The 19,081-nt window shown below is 50.8% G+C and overlaps 5 protein-coding genes across 5 annotated transcripts; 4 read left to right on the top strand and 1 right to left on the bottom strand.

Annotated features, from left to right (window-relative positions):
• Positions 1-383: 383 nt before the first annotated feature.
• On the top strand, positions 384-3,751 carry CI109_101242 (uncharacterized protein; the record flags this gene model as incomplete). The annotated part of the gene is made up of 13 exons (XM_032006573.1): positions 384-503; positions 565-585; positions 644-724; positions 793-810; positions 865-1,074; positions 1,155-1,493; positions 1,556-1,977; positions 2,039-2,239; positions 2,288-2,805; positions 2,857-2,999; positions 3,055-3,153; positions 3,211-3,517; positions 3,570-3,751. The coding sequence occupies 13 exons, from the start codon at positions 384-386 to the stop codon at positions 3,749-3,751; spliced, it is 2,661 nt and encodes an 886-aa protein (XP_031859089.1).
• A 365-nt stretch (positions 3,752-4,116) lies between these two features.
• Positions 4,117-9,230, top strand: CI109_101243 (uncharacterized protein; the record flags this gene model as incomplete). Its single annotated transcript, XM_065966927.1, has 24 exons — positions 4,117-4,569; positions 4,641-4,704; positions 4,772-4,878; positions 4,943-5,068; positions 5,138-5,215; positions 5,271-5,345; positions 5,408-6,312; positions 6,368-6,716; positions 6,771-6,818; positions 6,880-7,051; positions 7,114-7,315; positions 7,365-7,415; positions 7,470-7,480; positions 7,534-7,550; positions 7,601-7,674; positions 7,740-7,773; positions 7,826-7,943; positions 8,000-8,179; positions 8,237-8,412; positions 8,469-8,540; positions 8,597-8,821; positions 8,879-8,963; positions 9,019-9,115; positions 9,173-9,230. 24 exons carry the CDS (start codon positions 4,117-4,119, stop codon positions 9,228-9,230), a joined length of 3,777 nt encoding a protein of 1,258 aa, XP_065822999.1.
• Positions 9,231-9,493: 263 nt separating this feature from the next.
• CI109_101244 (haloacid dehalogenase, type II) lies at positions 9,494-10,650 on the top strand (the record flags this gene model as incomplete). Its single annotated transcript, XM_032006571.1, has 5 exons — positions 9,494-9,830; positions 9,971-10,022; positions 10,100-10,205; positions 10,276-10,382; positions 10,479-10,650. The coding sequence occupies 5 exons, from the start codon at positions 9,494-9,496 to the stop codon at positions 10,648-10,650; spliced, it is 774 nt and encodes a 257-aa protein (XP_031859087.1).
• A 116-nt stretch (positions 10,651-10,766) lies between these two features.
• CI109_101245 (uncharacterized protein) lies at positions 10,767-15,581 on the bottom strand (the record flags this gene model as incomplete). The annotated part of the gene is made up of 15 exons (XM_032006570.1): positions 10,767-10,949; positions 11,009-11,222; positions 11,276-11,394; positions 11,457-11,571; positions 11,630-11,793; positions 11,847-11,993; positions 12,044-12,162; positions 12,215-12,353; positions 12,411-12,869; positions 12,928-13,050; positions 13,098-13,184; positions 13,232-13,517; positions 13,575-14,158; positions 14,213-14,381; positions 14,434-15,581. 15 exons carry the CDS (start codon positions 15,579-15,581, stop codon positions 10,767-10,769), a joined length of 4,056 nt encoding a protein of 1,351 aa, XP_031859086.1.
• Positions 15,582-15,934: 353 nt separating this feature from the next.
• CI109_101246 (uncharacterized protein) lies at positions 15,935-18,859 on the top strand (the record flags this gene model as incomplete). Its single annotated transcript, XM_032006569.2, has 15 exons — positions 15,935-16,272; positions 16,333-16,621; positions 16,675-16,739; positions 16,785-16,903; positions 16,956-17,018; positions 17,069-17,168; positions 17,229-17,304; positions 17,355-17,505; positions 17,557-17,766; positions 17,820-17,964; positions 18,025-18,033; positions 18,098-18,110; positions 18,159-18,494; positions 18,553-18,693; positions 18,764-18,859. The coding sequence occupies 15 exons, from the start codon at positions 15,935-15,937 to the stop codon at positions 18,857-18,859; spliced, it is 2,151 nt and encodes a 716-aa protein (XP_031859085.2).
• Between the last annotated feature and the right edge of the window lie 222 nt (positions 18,860-19,081).

The raw sequence follows: 19,081 nt of genomic DNA on the forward strand, positions 1-19,081 counted from the left end.
ACAATACTTGTAACAATGTTGATTCGATGGGAAGGAGTGTGTGTGTGTTGTACGTCGTCGGTATGATCGTGTTTGTACAGTTGAATTGAACAGTAGATTATCATCCAACGTTTGCTGGTATCTCCAACGACTACCGGCGGAGTCTCCGCAGATCCAGGCACAGATCAACAAACCTTGACGTGGATATAATGTTGCTTGAGAACAACGCTTATCACACCCCATCCTCCACCTCTGATCACCAAGACGTTAGGTATTTTGTTTTCAGGACGAGCGCGACTATCAATCGCTGCTCGTTCAATTGCACACGATTTCGGCCTTGGCAACAGGGCGATAAGCCGAGTAACTTACTGCTGTGTGAACGGATACGATAAGACCCCGACGCGATGGGAAACGATCAGTCGCGTACATCAGGTGGTGGTGGTGACAAGGTCCAGGAAGATAGACCGCCAGACTATTATGAGCTGCTACAGGTGGACGAGGAGGCTACAGGAGAGGAGATCAAGGTAAGCCGATCATCTCCAATGAAATTGTAAAAACATAGCTGACGTTCATTCTCATCCATAGCGATCATACAGGAAACTAGCTGTGAGCGTCTCGTTTGATATGTCGATATGTGGAAGCATTACTGACAGAGGACTTGTAGCTCATCAATCATCCGGACAAAAACCCCGACAGGATAGAAGAAGCTACCAAGATCTTTGCAGATCTTCAACAAGCATACGAGGTGCGTCGAGTCCGATCTGCTGCGTGTCACTGCAAGCTCACAAGAGCTGACGAACGGAAACGTGACAGATCCTTAGTGACCCGAACGTTAGTCGTATTCGTCCCTTTGTGTAGACATCTACACGCTGACACTGCTATCAGGAACGAGCTTTCTACGATAATCATCGCAATGCTCCCATCGCAGCGACTGATGACGACTTATTCGATCACGTTCGTACCGGCGATGCAGCAACAAATGACCCCAAGTCAAAACTCAATAAGCGGCGGTATGGAGATCCTGGTGTGAGATTGGAACAACTGATGCGATTTTTCGATCCCAAAATCGCACGCAAGATGGATGATACCAATGAGGTGAGCTATCGCCGTGCTTGTTTTCCAGATGAGAGGTGTCAAGGCCCTTCTCTTACAACACCTGCGCTTGCGCTTTACAGGGATTCTACTCTGTCTATAGGACGCTATTCGCCCTGCTCGCATCAGACGAAGCGCTTCATACCCCATCAGAACACGCACCCCTCTCCTACCCTTCCTTCGGCGACTCTCAGACACCCTATGCACCGCCACCAGGTCTCACGCGGGCGCAGAAAGACTCACAAATATGGGCAAGAGACTTTTACGCCGTGTGGAGCGAATTCGTTACGGAGAAGAAATTTGAATGGGTTGGGAAGTGGGATGCCGAAAGAGGGGAGGAAAGGATGGTGAGGAGACTCATGGAGAAGGAGAACAAGAAGATAAGGGACGACTACAGGAAGGAGTATAACGAATCCATTCGGGTGAGTTTCATTTACATCTGCGAACATCCGCAGATGTTTCAAAGGCTGATGAAATGGGACAGCAACTTGTGTCGTTCATACAACACCGAGATCCTAGATATAAGGCGCATCAAGCGAAGATAGCGCAGGAGCGAGTAGCAGCCAAGGCTTCCAAGGGCGCATCTGGCACTTCCACTCCCCGGACTCAGGCTGCAACAGGTCTAGATCCCGAAGCGTCTCGACTGCGACATGAGGAGCGCCTTCGCGCAGCTGCCGAGTACGAAGAACAATCATGGCAGAAGCTGGGAGGTCGAGCATCGGACGAAGAAGACGAGGATGAAGAAGGAGAGGAAGAGGAGGAACAAGGAGACGGCACCGGTGTGAGGTTGGACGATGGGCAAGGAGGAGAAATTTTCGAATGTGTCGCTTGCGGGAAGTCTTTCGCGAGCGAGGCAAGCTGGTCAAACCATGAGAGAAGTAAGAAGCACAAACAAGCAGTCTATAGGTAAGTGAACGTATCGTCGGAATTGTTGGATCAAAGCTCACAGATACCATAACTCGTTCAGGTTGAAGAAGGAGATGATGGCGGAGGAGAAGTTGATGGGCTTGTCTCAGCCAGCATCAGACGATGAACTCAATGAGGAGGGAGAAGAAGATGAAGCCACTGAGGAGCAAGCCAAAGGAGCGGACGAAGTGGAGGCTTTGGAAGCGGACCTGGTAGATCTCGCACTAGAAGAGAGTGAAGAGACAGCTTTCGAAAGCAGGAAGTAAGTTCCCGTCTATTCTCCTATGGACTCGATCTGACGATGTTGTAGATCCAAGAAAAAACAGAAGAAGGCTCGCCAAGTACCAACCCCTACGTTATATGTCGAGGAACCGGAAACACAGCAGCGGTCTAGCGTTCCGGTCAAGCAAGCAGCGGAGAGCGAAACTGTCGAAAGCGACAACGATGAAGTTACGGAAAGAGGATCCGACAAAACCTCTGAGGTATCTAAACGCGACAAACGACGCGCCAAGGAAGCCCGTAAGAAGGCGGAAGATGACGAGCGGAAGGTTGCATTCAAGGAGGCGAGAAAAATGGCGAAGAAGGGGTTACCACTTCCTGATACTCTGCTTCAACAGGACGAGAAACTGCGGAAGGGAAGGGTAGACGATGGCTTTGTTATGCCGAAACAGAAGGGCAAGGGAGGTACCAAAGCGGGGAAGGGAGGTAAGGGAAAGGTTGCAGTAGAAAAGGTGGACGAGTTCAGCGAAGAGAAAGTGCAGAAAGTGCTTGCGGGGGTGAAGGAGAAGCGAGAAAAGATGCTGGAAAAATGGGGAAGTGCTTGGAATGGTTAGTAGACTGTTGATATTCTCAAGGTATATATGCTGACTAAACTTTCAGATTTGATCACGAGTCTTGGAGAGCTACTGGATCAAGATTCAGCGGGGTTGTCAATTCTGTGTCTTGGCTTGGGCAAACCATTCTCTGACCGAACAGCCCAAATACAACTCGCTCTGCTGTTGGAGCTAGGTCAGAGCTTGAACGTCAGTCTACCGCTTACGCTATCCGTGTGCTCACAGCTGACCTGTGATATGGCAGTGCGAACCTGTCAGCATCGAAGTCTTTGACCCTGTCTTTGACGAGGGGGATCGAAAAGTTTTAGCAACCTTCGGTGTAACAGTCCTTGAGGAAAATTTGGTAAGCCTGGCCTCTGTGGGAGAGGACTCAGCACAAGTGAGCTAAAAATCCATGTAGCTCGGCAAACACACTCTACACTCGGACAAGGCATACTTATTATACCTACCACATGCACCCCGACAGCTGTACGAATCTCTCTTGACCGTAAACTACGCGCCATCGCTAGCCCAAAGGCCCGGTAGGGTTCTCTTAGGTAACGATCTCGCCGAGTACGTGCCCGGCTTCGTGAGAATCAAGGAGACAATGGAACAGGCCGAAGATGGTCCAGCCAATGGCGAGGGCGAGTTTGTCAAGGCGAAGAAGAAGAGAAGGGGCAAGGGGGAGCAGGAAAGGCAGTTCAAGGACGGGGTGTTGCAACGTCTCGGTGAGTCACTGGATCGATGCTTTGCGAGGTATGCATCTAACCCCGCCAATAGTACCCCATATGTCTGTATTACCCCTCACCGAAGCTTTGCCCGAAACCAACCTCCCGGGTTTCGCCAGAGCCTTCTTGTCGCTCACTTTGCAATGGTTGGCAATAGACACTGTAGATCGAGTGGATTGGGAAAAAGAGTTACCAGCGGTAGAATGGGGCGATGATGGAGAGGTCATTCGGTGAGCGAACGTGATCATGGACAGGAGTATACCTTGCATTAGAATACCCAGCTATTTGTAGAGCAATATTGTATGCATTATGCGCAGACGGAGCGTCATCATGAGCGGCGGGGATTGAAAGGATTGTTCCCCGCGGGGAAGCGAGATCCCAGATCTGTATACAAACAAATAAAACGATCGAGACGATAAGAATTCTATTCCGGGCTTGCGACTCGCTCTACAACAGCGAATTACTTCATCTCTTGTTCGGAGAACAACACAAACATGCTTCTATCTTGTACACACTGTGTCTGATTAATCAAGGCTTCCTACCTGTCTGAATAGGCAAGGCGCCATTTGACCTGAAAACACCCAGGAGTCACCTGTAACATGCCCGTCCAAACAACACCTACTCCCCGACTAGGCCTCGGTCCGTCTATCAACATCATTACCCCTCCCGCTTCCCCACATCCTTCACAACACTCTTCTCGACATTCACCAACTCTACCATCACCTATCGGATCCTCTTCGTCCATTGTCAATGAGACAGAGGTGTCGGAACGGACTCGAACGGGATCAGATCAATCGCCCACCAACGATCGAAGAGAAAGCAAAGGACACAAGAAGCGAGCTTCATTCGCCCTAACCGTAGAGGACAGGCAACAAGGCAAGAAAGGTGAACATGGCTCCGATGAGCCAGAAGAGACAAAAATCAGGATAGGAAGGACGGTCATGTTGACGAGATTGAGAGCGAGAAAGGTCGTTGGACATAGATGGTTTGCATGGATCAAGCCCAAGTTGACATGGGGAGGGTTGAAGCCTGTAATCAGAGGATATGTCTCTGTAAGTAACCCAGGGTCTACAGTGCTTGGTGTCAACAAAGACGCTAATATGGGTGCTGGACGCGATCGCAGTCATGGCTAGGATTAGTTTTGCTCTTGATCGTTCCGGTGGAAAGAGCAATGGGATATGCTGCTTGTGAGTTATGAGACTGACTTGATACCGCTATTGAACAGCGGCTGACCAGGACCCCTTTCACAAACAGTTTTTGTTTTGATAGTGGGATTCATGTTACCTCCCGTCCAACCTGTCGTTCAAACCCTCGAAATATACTTCAACCTGTTTTTCTTCAATGGTCTCGCTTGGGCTTGGGTGAATAGTCCATCAATTCCGCTTTTATGTGGATAAGCTAATAAGCTCTTGCCCCGTTTCAAAGGTCGCACTGGGCGTTTTCATTGCGGGTCGGACACGAGTCCCTACAGATCCTGCCAAGGTCGCCGCCGCGGAAGCCAAATTTCAATATTTGGAGGCAATGGAGCCGACCACTTATCGTCAACGAATCGTATGTCTTACCGGGCTCTGTGGCCACCTCCTTGTCAAAAGTCGTTACTGATGATCCCGGACTTTATAGCTCTACGATGCGACCTATTTACAAGCGAAGCCAGCGATAGTGTGCGCTGTCTTCTTGTCGGCGGGAACCGGTGCAGCTGTGGGTCTCATTGGGGTGCTCTGGTCTACTTGCTCAAGCTAATTTTCACGCTTAGCTATGGTGGAAATTGAGAACGCAACCTAGTCCTGCAACCTTGCCTCTTGTGTTGTCCTGCATCTTGATTGACATTGTGAGTTGGTTTCCGGTCTTCTTTGTTCTCGCTATTGTTCTGATAGCATACCCGCGTTGTAGGGCTTGACCACCGCTGCGTTTTATCCGTACGACTTTTACTCCTCGGGATTGCTATTCTTCCTCCCCATGGCGGTCCAAGCGGGAATTGGTGTCTTAGCATCATTGCTGGTGTTCCCTGAATCAGTTGGGCATTCCTTCCAAGCCAAGTTCCCCGGTATCCTCACTCCTCTTGCGGCAGCGATGAAATCGATCGAGTTACTGTATCGCGAAGCGGAACGCGAAGAAGGTCAACTTCAAAACAACAACGAGTTCCTGTCTACTGAACCAGGTAATGACAGGATACATATAGATAAGCTCAACGCTTGGGCGGATAAGAGCAAGGAGATCAGAGCGCAATTACTGAAATCGCTTGCTGGACTACCTCCTCTTCGAGCGCAACAGCGGTATCTCAGTGTTGATATTAGCTACAGTCGATTATCCGGCGAAGATCTGCGATATCTTTTCGATCGACTGGCGATCGTCCAAGCTCGTTCAGGCGGAATGGCATTCTTTTTCGACGTGATTGTGAGCAATGCGAAGCACTCACATCTCGACTCGTCGGCTTGGTCGGTCCGACAAGTCACCGAGTCCCGTCCGGGTTCTCGAGCGGCTTCTATAAGAAACGAAGTCATGGACGACCCCAGGGACAGTATTGACGATCATTTGCCCAACGACGATACCCCACCTCACGACCATCATGATCATGACGAGGATGGTGCAGAAGCACAGGAGCGGAGCACGTACTTCAGTGGGAAGCGATTACATTTCGCCGCCGGCCTGCTGAAACGTAACGGATCGCCACATGGCCTGTCTAGGGAACACCGTGGAAGTCATATATCTCTCCTGGAACATCTGAGGAAAACACAACAACCCGTCGGTGTGTATGAGAGTACCAGGTATATGGACATCGAGAGGGCTTTTGCTGTGTGAGTTACTTCGCACGCTCAAGCATAGAACAGCAAGCTGAACCTTCTGTGATAGCGATACCGAACATGTACTTGCTCAGCTTGATATTTTAGCTCGAGGCTGCCTTCCGGTCATCAGAGCATCGGAGGCTGCATTGTCCGCAGCAACACAGTGGATACTGAATGTCAATCGCGATCGAAATCTCTTTTCGTCAAGTACCAAGTCAAAAAGCAATAGTGCTAAAGTCGGCGGTAGTCAGTCCAATGAGAAGACCGGAGAAGTGAAGCAAAACAAGTTGGAAGAAGTGGTGGGGAAGCTGCAAAGCGCGCTGGACGAATTTCGAATAGCAAGGCTGGAAATCATTAAGCCATATCGACATTTGTTTGATCCAGCTCATCCGGCTGAAGAGGATGTACACGGGAAGGTGAGCCATCCACTTGCTTGTCTTTGTGTATAACGCGCTGATGGACATGAGCAGCAACATTTCCGGGGACTGTTCCAGAACTTTGTCGCTCAGTATCATCTCGTGAGTAGTCCGTAGGCAACATCATCGAATTTGTTGCCCCTTGTATTGATGTCGCTGCTAGATTGAGTTCACAGAATCTCTGCTCAAACTTCTGAGATTGATGGAAGAGCTGGATCGCACGCGTGACAGAAGACGATTGTGGTATCCAGAACTTGCGTCTATGATTTTCCACTTCAAGCAGTCGCATAGGGAGAAACACTTGACCGATGGTGATGATGGTAACGATAATGACGGTGAGCTGAGAAATGACTCGCCCTGACATGTCTATGTCAAAGCTAATTCTTACGTCGCCTAGCTGCATTCGAGCGGTACGAAGACGATAACACTCTCGGTGAAGCCAAGAAACGGAATCCCGAATACAAGCCTTTTGACAGTCCGATCCTGAACCTCATCTCCAAGCTCGTTGCAGGATTGGAGATCTTCAGCAGTAGAAGCTTCATGTACGCGATCAAGGCGGCCATTCTAGGTGCATTGACAAGTTTGCCCAATTTCATCGCGTGAGTATGACTACGACTAGCTAGCGATGCAAATCTGAGTATAATCTAGCTCTTCCGCATCGTTCTACTACTTCAACCGAGGTATTTGGTGTACGATCATGTGAGTGGGCTTATATGGTTCAAAATGGCTTGAAGCTGACATTGCTTCGTGTAGGGCTCAACTCAGTGAGTGAGGGTAACGATAATGCCGGCAGTTCAACACTGACAAACCCCTGCAGCCTTGGCCGTCTACTCAGTACGTTCGAACACAGTGATAGCTTGACAAGGTCTGACAACGTCTTACAGGGTGATACGACATCTGCATGGCTCGGACGAGTCGTCGCGTCTTTTTGGGGCTGTTTGTGCGGCATGGTGGTGTGGTAAGTGGCATATCAGTCTGCGGGATCATCCACCCACTAACCTCATATTGACTTGTTCGGCATAGGTACATCGGCAGCGGATCAGGTCAAGGTAATGCAGTGAGTTGCAGGAGTCTACTCAGTGTCGAGTGTCGCGCTGACTTGTCGGCAGTATGGCTTGGCCGCGATCTGCGCTGTAACCTTCCCCATCGCCATCTTCTTCAGGGTACATTTCCCAGGTCCAGTGTTGACTGCTGTCATGACTCCTGTGACGTTTGGATTGGTTATTGGTGAGTGCACTTTGACTTGCTCATCGCTCACGTTGCTGATACTTTCGGGAGCACAGGCTATGTGAGTGGCAGCAACTCCTGTGTGCCCCTGCTCGAACTCACTAATGTTTCCTTCCAGTCATACTTCAATGGAACCATTGGCCCACTCACATACGCTCAGTGGGGATGGGACGTTGCATGGCGCCGATTCGTCTGTGTCATGATCGGGATCACAGCGGCCTGGCTGTTCTCCTACAGTATGTGCAAAGGAAAACTCTCACACGAACCGGAACTGATCCCGGAGCTTCACGCAGTTCCGCCCGTATATTCTGCTAAACGGGCGATCCGATACTCCTATGCTCAAACGATCAACTCCGCCGGAGTGATCTTGTGTGCAGTGCTTTCGCGTGCCAACGATCATCATAATCACCTCAAAGAGGATGACTCTATCAGGCAGCAGCTAATCAGTTGGCGCTCCAAGTTGAACAAGGTGCGTTAGGCCGAACGGGCGATGATCTCTTCGCTGACAGCACATCAACCCTGTAGCTCGGTGCTCGACACACCAACGCGACGTACGAGTACTCATTGCGTGGTCAATGGCCGGAAGAGAGGTATCGAGTGAGTCAAGTCGCCCGTACATAGACGCATCACGCTGATTCCGACATCCCGATCAGGCTCTCCTCGATACACTACAGGACACGTTATCGCTGCTGTCTCAGCTCAATCACGTCGTGACCCAGCTCGACAGGCCTTGGCGAAAAGCTCTGATGGATCGAACCCGACTTTCTGACCCCGTGTTCTTGGGCGACCTCTTATCCGTTCTGAGTATGTGCTCAACGGCCTTACGAGCGGGCACCCCCCTTCCTCAGATCACTCCCAGCCCGCTAGTGGCGAGATTCGTGAGTCCAAAGATCGCAACGATGGTGTGACGCATACGCGCTAATACGGGCATGCAGAGAATGGGTAAGACGAAAGGGCTGGATCTGCCCCATGATCCTACAGACCAGACAGGAGAACTACCAAGCTTAGTGACGGTAGATGGTGGGTCATTCAGTGTCTGCGTGGGGCGATAGTGTGTCTGATCTGGTCACCCTAGTGCTTGAATCGGAAAACTATATGAGATACGCCTTGGGTATCACAACGACTTTCTCTCTTGTCGCGAGATTGGATAGGATCGTGGTGATCTGTAAAACGTAAGTTCATCCCTATGAGCAGTAAAAACGCCCGTTGATGAGACCGGATCGTTGCAGACTATTGGGAGAGAATTTCCACATTTCGGGATTGCATCTGGAACAGAGCAGGGTATAGATGATTCTCTGATTGGGCCGAGGATAGATTTCGATTGAACCTGTTGTATATTCACAAGCAGTCAAGGAATGTATAATCTCATGATATCAATAAGGGACCCCTCGTTTGGCTAAGCGCGTCCGGCTGAGACGATCCGGACATGACCGGCAGATTCAGAAGTGGAGGAGCTCCTGTTATACACACTTGTACTCGTTCGAATCTCAATATCACCAATTTGATCTCTCAATCTCTAGCCAATCGCGTCATGCCAGCTTCTGTCCGCCATGTCGTCCCAGACTACCATCCCAACCTCCCTGAAGTTCGTCAAATCATTGACTTTTGATTTGATGGGCACATGTGCAGATTACACTACCGCCCTGCTTGCAGATCTCGCCTACACTACGATTCCTCCTTCGATAGATCATGAACAACTTATCAAAGCTTGGCGAGCTGGGTTCTTCGAGATGATCTTCGAGCTACATGCAAAGGGGGAAGAAAAGTCAGTGGACGAAGTGCATAGATTAGTATTGGATAGGTTGTTGGATGAAAGAGGGGTAGGATTGGACGTGGTTGACGAAGAGGAGAGAGAAAGGTTGGTCATGGGTTGGCATAGACAAGTAGGTGAGTCGTACGATATATACAGCATAATATGATATGTATCCATTTCTGGAATAGCCAATGTGTGTGACATTTAGTCCTGTTTGGGACGGGTCCATCACGTAGGGAGGATATCCGCTAACGAAAAACACGACCGTGTCTAGCCTGGCCCGACGCTATCGAAGGTATTCAACGCCTGAAAACCAAATACGACTGGTGAGTCGGTACATCTTGCTTCAGACAGCGATTACTATACATGTGTAGGGGTTCATGCTGATAGAGCAGCGTAACAGTGTAGTTGTTGCAAATGGAACAACAAGATTACAACTGGATATCGCATCTTCTTCACATCTACCTTTCCATGCTCTTTTCTCCTCTCAACTGATAGGATACACAAAGGTAGGTCGAAAGCACCTCACTGAAGACAAAAACCTGCTCACGCTTGACGCATACTACTTGGCTCTCGTAGCCAGATCCGAGGATGTATCGACGAGCAATAGAATTGCTGGCTCGTAAACCCGAAGAAGTAGCCATGGTAGCAGCCCATGCTTACGACCTGCGAGCAGCTAAAGCAATGTAAGTCTTGTGTCATGCCGTCAGCTCATGCGTTATACATTCTCATTCACATTGTGGTGGACGTTCCCTTGACGCAAAGCTGATCCGATCATCCAGCGGAATGCGGACAATCTATATACAGCGCGACACGGAAGATCCAGATGAAGAAATGGCTCTGATCAGATCGGAGGTTGATCTATTCATAGATGGACGACTCTGGGTAGGAACGAAAGGAGGCATGAATGAGTTGGCGGGTATCCTCGGTTGCGAGGTCAGACCAATGTCATAGTTCGTGCATCTCGTGATCACCTGCTCTTAACACGTTACCTGCTACCGGACAATGCTAGTTCCAACGCTTTGCGCTCTATATGTATGGCCTTCTCCAACTGTTACCTCGCTCACACCTCACACCTCTCCAATCTCCCAGCCTTCGATGCTCATGGACAACGCATGAAGATCGATCAAATACGTATTGAGCTCGGAGCTTGGCGCATCGTCCTGGTCGGTCTTACACTGCAGATTCAGCATAGTGTTGTAGTCTTCAAAAGAGAACAACGGTTTCGATGACTTGAGGTCTTCCAGCATTTCCTGATCACGACGAGCAATATCAGCGCTGTTTTTCGTTTGCAGGCAACTAGGTTACGCACCTTTGGTCCTCGCTCATATAGATCCCAATACTGGACTGAACGGTTCAAGACACCCTCTTCACTGGCTGGCGCTATGCCTCTCAGAGTCTGTTGTAACGATAATATATTCCGCTTTATCTTCCTGACACCAGCGGGGTTGACCATCCTGATATGTTTCGAAGCGTAGGAGATGAAGAGATGGTCCACTAGTTGCCCAAGGCCACGGAAGATGAAGCTATAGGCAAATTGAATCAGTTTCGTGACACCTAATACAGCATGGCGACCTACACATGATCATCGGCTGTGATGGTTCGCTCGGCGTGCTCTTCCGTCTCCATCAAACTGGTGTTCAGATCCAAAACATCTGGATCGGGTTCGAACGCCTCGCTCTCTAACCTGAAGTCGCCCTATGCATGAAATATATCAGTTCTAAGTTGAATGTGACAGAATCATTCGGAGCATGACGAACCTTTCGTAGAGATGCTCCGAGATTGCAGATAGCCCTGCACCTGATCTCAAGCCTCATCGTGTTCAGAACCATCTCCGCCAATTGCTCGTATGTTTGAATGATGGCTTGGTATCGTCTGGACAATCATCCAAAGGTCAGTTGCGTCAACATGCTGACATGGATAGTATACTCACTGTGCCATGGCGCTGGTCAGAGGCAAGTGAGGGGCGTCCCCTTTCGCGACAGTGACAAGAGGAGGAGCAGTGACACCCAAGTCCAGACGCGCTCGTTCGCCCTCGGGCGAGAGTGGCTCTTCCGCCACACTCTGCAAGTCTAATAGCGAATCGATGAACCACCGCTGTAAAAGGCAGTGGTCAGCACATACAAGCTGGTAGAGCCTATACGACTCACCAAGCTTTGCGACAGGTTACCCAACGCTTCCAATTTGCGGTGGGAGTTGACCAATTTGGATTCCACCAGGGGCCGATCACCAAGGAGGTCCATTTCGAGCTTAATCTCCTTATGGCTGATATTGCTCAGACCAACACGATCGGCAGTCTGTGATTCGGGTCAGCTGGGGCCTTGGTCACAATCGGCGTGAAACGCACGGGAATACCTCGCAGTTCTGACAGACACTGAATGACGTCTTCTCTTTGGGCCCAGACCGCCGGAAGCGCGAGAGGTTGTTCTGTCGGATTGTCCGGAGTCGCAGGCAAAGATGCAAGCTCTGGCAGAGAGTAAGCACCGACCCACATGGCAACGAAGGTTCAAGGCCTTACCTTTGAATCGGGCACTGCATTGCTGATAGTATTGGACGATGACACCAACAATCAAACGACTGTAATTCTCTCGGTGGAAGGGTGTTGTTTGTAACATAAAGCATAGGCCATGTATGAGGGACATAACTCGGACAGCCGACTACGAGGTAAGTGATCAGCACGTTGCCGCCGTACACCTCGGAAGAAGAGGACGCACCTTCAAAGGTGGCTGAGCCAGCTCCTGCAATAATTGCCTGTCTACCTGATAAGCGTCATAGCCAGACACAGCCTGCTGGAACGATGCCGTGACCTTCTCGTCCAACTGAGGCAAGAACACTTTGACCACGAAATCTTCCAAGACAGTAGAGAATCCGCCAGTCTCCTCCTCGAATCCAGCTGGAACGATACTGGTCGCTCGGTGAATGAATGACAGGGTCGGTTGGAACAGAGTAGTAACATTGAAGGCGTTCGGTGGTATAAGGGTGCGATGGCGTCCCGCGGAAGAGTATCGATCGTCTGCCTCGCTCAACATCGGATTAGGAGGCTGTTCCCCGGCCGCCTGCATGCTAACCAGACCCGGAACGGAAGTCTTGAGTACTTGTTGAAGGGAATCATCAACGATTTTAATCTCATTCTGGACAGATCTATTATCGGTATCGGCGAATTTGAACATTTGCTGCACCCATATACCGTCAGCATTACTTATAGCAGGATGGACACGCTGAAGAACTGACCTTTTGTCTATCCCTGGCCACCCGACCGTCTCGCAGTACTTCGTTGATGGTAGGTATAGGATGTCTATCCAGCCTGGATCCTTGGCTTTCGTCCGTGAGGTAGGTTCGAAGTAACGTACGGACCTAATCGACCGTCAGTATTGTATTCAATATTGTCAGTTCAGACGCACCTCTTGCTGAACAGGCTTCCACATCTCCGACACGGGTATGTTTAGTGAAGCGTTTGGTTTCAATGTGCTGTCCCTGAAGTCTCTCCTCTGGAATGGAAGTGAGTGCAATCCTGACTCAGCGGTTGACCACTTACAGCGGAGATCCACCTCGACACCTCATACATGATCCGATGACCTTCGAGAACCGCAGACAATTTGGAGTATAATGTCCAGAACAAGTCTTGAAGCAGAGCAGCATGCTGAGGGGGGCCTGTCGCACCGAGGGAGACTTCTATCCTGACTGTCTCCACAGGAGCGAAGAGCGATTTTCGCTTCAAGCTAGAATCCGGTCGACTGGTCATCGACGACTCGCCACCGGAACTCGGCAGCATGCTGGAAGGCCGGTCACGCAGTTCTAACTCTTCGCGTCGTGCTTCGGATCTGGAGGGGGGACGATTAGTACCAGATCTCTCTATTCATTCTGTCAAGTAATCCCACCTTTCCTCCACTTCATCCAGAGTGGCTTCAACTAGAGCATGGATCTCTGTTGGGACCCTCTGGGCGACCATTTCGAGAGCAGAGCCAAGTCGTCCCATAGCTGCTAAGGCTTCCAACACCGTTTCCATGTACGCATAGGAGTCGGCCTCTGGATTACCCATGTCCCCTCCTCCACCTCCTCCAGCAAGGGAAGCCAATGACGTATGCGATCCAGCTTGACCGAGACCGTTGGAACCAACTCTTTGATGAGATATCGTCGGGCCATCGTGGGAGGCAGTGAGATCGGAGTTGAAATTCAGCATTGGATCTTGGCTAGGTTTAGAGGACAGTTTAGACAAGTATCGGGAGAATCGAGAGGAGGGACCCGGACCTGATGCGGCATTCGGTTCGCCATTGATGGTTGGAGAGGCGATCGAGGGCATGTCCGGAGAAGATGCTAATGGAGGCAGGTCGCTGTCTCCTTGATATCCGACCACGGGCAGGTCTTGCTGGCCAGGCGTGTATGACTTCCACCGAGAATCACTGTAAAAGGTTTTGAGGTAGATGTGATTGTGCAATTCCTCTACCAGAATCTCAGTCAAGGTCTGAGTGGTTGTCGATGTTAGCCATAATCCATGAGAGCCATATTTTATACATACCGTTTCCTGACCGACGAAATATGACCTCAGGTCCGACATAGCTCCAATCTCAGCGATTTCGGGTTTGTTTATGGTTTTGAGACTTCTGACAAGGATTAAGGCTGCTTGAAGGAACCGCTTGTCACCGATCAATGACTCCAACTGGTCGGGTATCTGCTTGAGATGGTCTCTGCAATGGAGGTGGTCAGCGGACAATGGTGGACTGGAGTAAGTCGACGTACATAGTGTCTAGAATCTTCAGCATGTCCCTTACCATCCTCTCTCTTGTCCTGATTCCCGCCAACTCTGATTTGCCTTTCCCGGCGAACCCGTCTCGAGCCTCTTTGAGAGCTACCTTCGAATGACGAACTTGTTCTTGAGCTTTCCCGAGTGTGGACAGAAAGTTGGCGTGTGCTGGCAAAGAAGCAGCGAAAGGCTGGAAATGGCCTTGAACAGCTGCTTGCAAGGCGGATGACAGGGATTCGTGCAGCCGCATGAAAGATGGAAGTGATGGATGATCTGGGAGAGATGAGGAGGGCGTTTGAGACAGGAGCGATAACGCCAGTGTTGAGGGTGAAAAGTCGGATTCCATGACAAAAGGCCAATCCTTTCTTATCTTCCTCAGAACGCTGTCGATTTCGCCGAACTTTCCTCCATCCACTGTGCCGACCTCCCAGCTGTCATCCTTTTGAGGCTTCCTTGATCTTTCTCTAGCCTCGTTTCTTCCTGACTTTCTCGGTGGGGAAGGTTCCTTTTGCCTGGCAGCGCTCATGAAGGCGCCAACCACGTTGCGCAGCTTGTCACTCGCTGGTCCTCCTTGTAGAGGCTGAGATGAATGCTGGACAGCTGCTGACGTTTGCGCGCGTAGTTCGCTCCGCTGTGCACGTTCGGCTGCAAACGGATCCGAGAATAGAGCGTTGTCGGTTGAACGGGATACGGCATTCTGATCATACGGCGAGATGGGCGATACGGGCGAGATGGGACTGGGAATCAGGCCGTTTGATCCATCTGATGGTCGTCTGGTGGTATGTATAGGCGCTAGATTGTTTCGTCGAGATGAAATAGGTGGTCCGGGTCCTGGTGGTGGGTTGTAAGATGGCGCTGCAGAAGGTGGTTGAGGTGCTTCTCTCATCCTTGATCGTGCAGGTCGTGCGGGACTCCCGCCTGGACCACTAGGACCAGCAATGGGTCCTCCATTCTGCCTGGAGGGAGGTATGTTGCCTCTGTACCCTTCCGCGGGACTGTACGATTGCTGAGGCTGAGACGGAGGAAATGAGGGATACGGGCCCGCGTCGGCGTTGTAAGCGGTCCGTAGGTCATTTTGGAGATACGGTTGCGGGTTCGATATCTTGTACTTCGAGGAGCTAGGATTTGAGGGAGCCCTGGACATCACGGCGACGTCGCCTGGGGTTGAGTGTTTGTAGCTCGTACTTGGGGTTGAACTACGAAAGATTACCGATGTGTTGTTGTTCGGTGTTGAGCGGGAATGGGATGGGATTGATGGGATGGAATACACGGTCAGGGAGTTTACTCGTGGTGATGTCACATGTCAAGGGTCGCGTTACAGGTGGGTGGGTGGTTTGGGTGTACTGTAGCAACTCTTGCAACAACTAACTCTCTCCTTTTACAATTCACATCTCACATTACTCTTATATCTTCTCGCTCTCTACGCGTATATCAACTATCTTCTCCCTTTCCCCTCGGTCGTTACACTGATTCTTCAGTGGCTGTCGATCATTCAGCATGAGTGATCCACCTCCAGCTGCCCAGTCTTCTGCAGACAACGGTACTACTCCACCTCACAAACACCAGTACACCTCGCTCTCTTCGCTCCTTCGCAAATCACCCAACGCTCAACCAGCTGAACCGGAAAGTCAAGGTCCTCATGGCAAATCCAAGACCACTGGTTGGAACCTTGCCCCTCCCGGCGAATCGAGCCGGAGCAGGAGTAGGAGTCGGAGTGCCACTAGGAACGGGCAGGATGGCAACAAGAAGGACGAAAAGGACAAGGGAAGGTTGAGCACGTGGAAGATGATGGCGTTGACAGTGTCTATGGGAGGAAGTCAGATTGCTTGGACAGTGTGAGTCGGCGTTGTATCCGAGCTGTCAGATGCTTTGCTGATTCTGTATGTCATTGAAAGTGAGCTTGGCTATGGAACGCCATATCTCCTTTCCCTCGGCCTCTCAGAGCAATTGACATCCCTCGTATGGCTTGCTGGCCCAATCTCCGGACTTATAGCTCAGCCCCTCATCGGTGCCATCTCCGACTCGTCCAACTCTCGATACAGACGTCGATACTGGATTGTCACCGCGACGATGCTCTTGGTGCTCAGCGGTCTAGGATTGGCCTTCACAGAACCCATTGCAGAATCGCTTGTCAACCTCTTCGGTGGTGGACAAGGCGACTGGGATCCGAAGACTGTCCATCTGGTGAGTACAATTAAGTCAAGCTGGACGCAGTGCTTATCCATGCCTCCTCTTAGGTGAAGAACACCGCCATTGGCATTGCAGTGTTTTGCTTTTATTGTCTGGATTTTGCATTGAACGCGTGAGTAACGTCTTCGGCAAGTTGTGGAGCTGACGGTGTTCGAAGTCTGCAAGCATCTCTGCGAAACCTTGTATTGGATATCACGCCGGGCGAACAATTGGCGTCTGCGAACGCGTGGCACGGACGGTTCAATCATGTTGGGAATATCGTTGGTTTCACCATGGGTAAGCTGATCTCAAACGATTCAGGCGCCCTCGTTAACTGATTTTCCTTCAGGCTTCCTCAATTTGAGCCATGTTCCTGTTATCCGTCTCGTCGGGGGCGGACAGTTCCGTAAAGGTGAGTTGATTGGCCCTTGGCACGAGGGAAGTTGAGCTGACGGACATCAGTCTGCATTGTGGCACTCATTCTCCTCACCATCACTGTCTGGGTCACTTGTTGGACTCAGGAAGAGACTGAACGAGAGAGCATCTTTGGCGAACGCCGATCGTAAGTCTCGGTGTCATATCCTTGACGTTTTCCGCTGATCGCTACGTCTGCGTCATTCAGAAAACTGCGCGACATCATTGGGACAATCTACGAAGCTGTTCTTCATTTGCCAAAACCAGTCAGGCGGGTTTGCATTGTGTGTTGAATTGCAACTCTGTTACGACCACATGCTGACGTCTATCCCAGGTTCAAATCGCTGCATTCATGGGCTGGTTCCCCTATCTGTTCTACTCGACTACCTACGTCGCAGACGTCATGGCAAACGAGCTCCGTCATGCGCCGGATATCGACAAGGCGACCCGAGCTGGAAGTCTGGCGTTGTTGATCTATTCCTTTGGTGCGTCTGGTCTACCCCTTCTTGGACTGGATTGCTGAACGTAGATCACAGTCGCCATCATCGCTGGTACACTCTTACCCTATCTGAACGCGCGGGATCGTAGACTCCTGAAACCGGAATCAGAAAAACGCCGGGATGGCGAGCTTGATGGCGAAGAATCCGACGACGAGGAGGATGTGGAAATGGAGAGAATCCGGGAGATGGTACAACAATGGAAAGCAGAAGCGGCCAGAGAGGGCAGGCCACTCAAGCTGCCTACCAGTGAGTTTTGCAACGCACCAACTCATACTGGTCACTGATTGCCGGGTGACCAGTGCCTTTCATGCTGAGGAACATCTGGACCGCCGGATTGGTTCTTTTTGGGCTGTTAATGGGATCGACATTCTTCATTACCAAAGTCTGGCAGGCGACTGTCATGATCTCGCTTGTTGGTATCTGCTGGGCGATTGCTTGCTGGGTGTAAGTCTTTCCCTGTTCTCCCCGTATCACGAACAACAGAGCTGACGAGAAAGTGTGTAGGCCATTCGCGTAAGTTTGCTTTCTATAGCCCCTTGAGGTGCACCGCTAACGGACCGGCTATCGTTGCGCGCAGCATTATTATGGAGGTGAGCTTCACGATCATCCAGTTCCAGCCAAGCTGACGCCCTCGACAGTTCTTGAAAGAAATGGACGACACAGCTTCTTCCGCTCAGGGAGCTCAGCGAGGACGACGCACCGACCACGTTGAAGCGAGTGGTTACTCTGCAGCTCCTGCCCCCGGTTTCAGGCCAATCCATGCTAGGGCTGCGTCGACTCCTATCGGTCCCTGGCGGTCACAGCCAGCGAGCCCTACCCGTCGTCATGATGAACGGACTCCCCTCACGAGGAGTTTCTCGACCGCTGATATCGAGGGAGCCGGTGAGAGTCTAGAATATACCGGTTCTGGACCTGTCGCTGGCGGTACTATTATGGGAATCCACAATTTGGCGATCGTGTTCCCTCAATTCATCGTGAGTCAATGAAAACCCCGTATACAAGGTGACTCTGCTAACAGCGCACACAATATAGATTGCAGTAGTTGCTTCGATCATCTTCAAGCTTGCCGACGGAGAACCAGATGTGCGACCCACATTCTCAGAAGATGGAGCAGACGTGCAAGGAAAGACTGGAGTGGCATGGGTATTGAGATTCGGCGGTCTCATGGCACTGGTAAGTCTCGCGCGCTATGCATGTGCTGTGTCTGTCTCCAGAGCTGACCGTCGCTTGCTATCTCGTGCAGGTCGGTGCCGCCATTTCCAGGAAAGTCCCACCTACCAAGACTGAAAAGGCCATGAGACGGCGCTTGGCAGAGATGCGTGAGGAAAGTGCGGAATAGTAAGTATATCCTGTTGCAGTGACGAAAGCCGACGAAGGCGAGAAGAAAGTTGTGGCCACCAGAGTGCATAAATGCATTTGATTTTGTATTGGTATCCGAGACCGGAGCAGTGGACATGGGCCACATCCATCTAACATCGTGGCGGTCGCAAGGGCTCCCGATGACTTACTTCTACGTCCTTGCGAGTCTTCCGGTCGATCATCGGGCAAGAACAATATTCTT

This window comes from Kwoniella shandongensis, chromosome 2 (genome assembly GCF_008629635.2).
Source record: "Kwoniella shandongensis chromosome 2, complete sequence".
Lineage (NCBI taxonomy): Eukaryota > Fungi > Basidiomycota > Tremellomycetes > Tremellales > Cryptococcaceae > Kwoniella > Kwoniella shandongensis.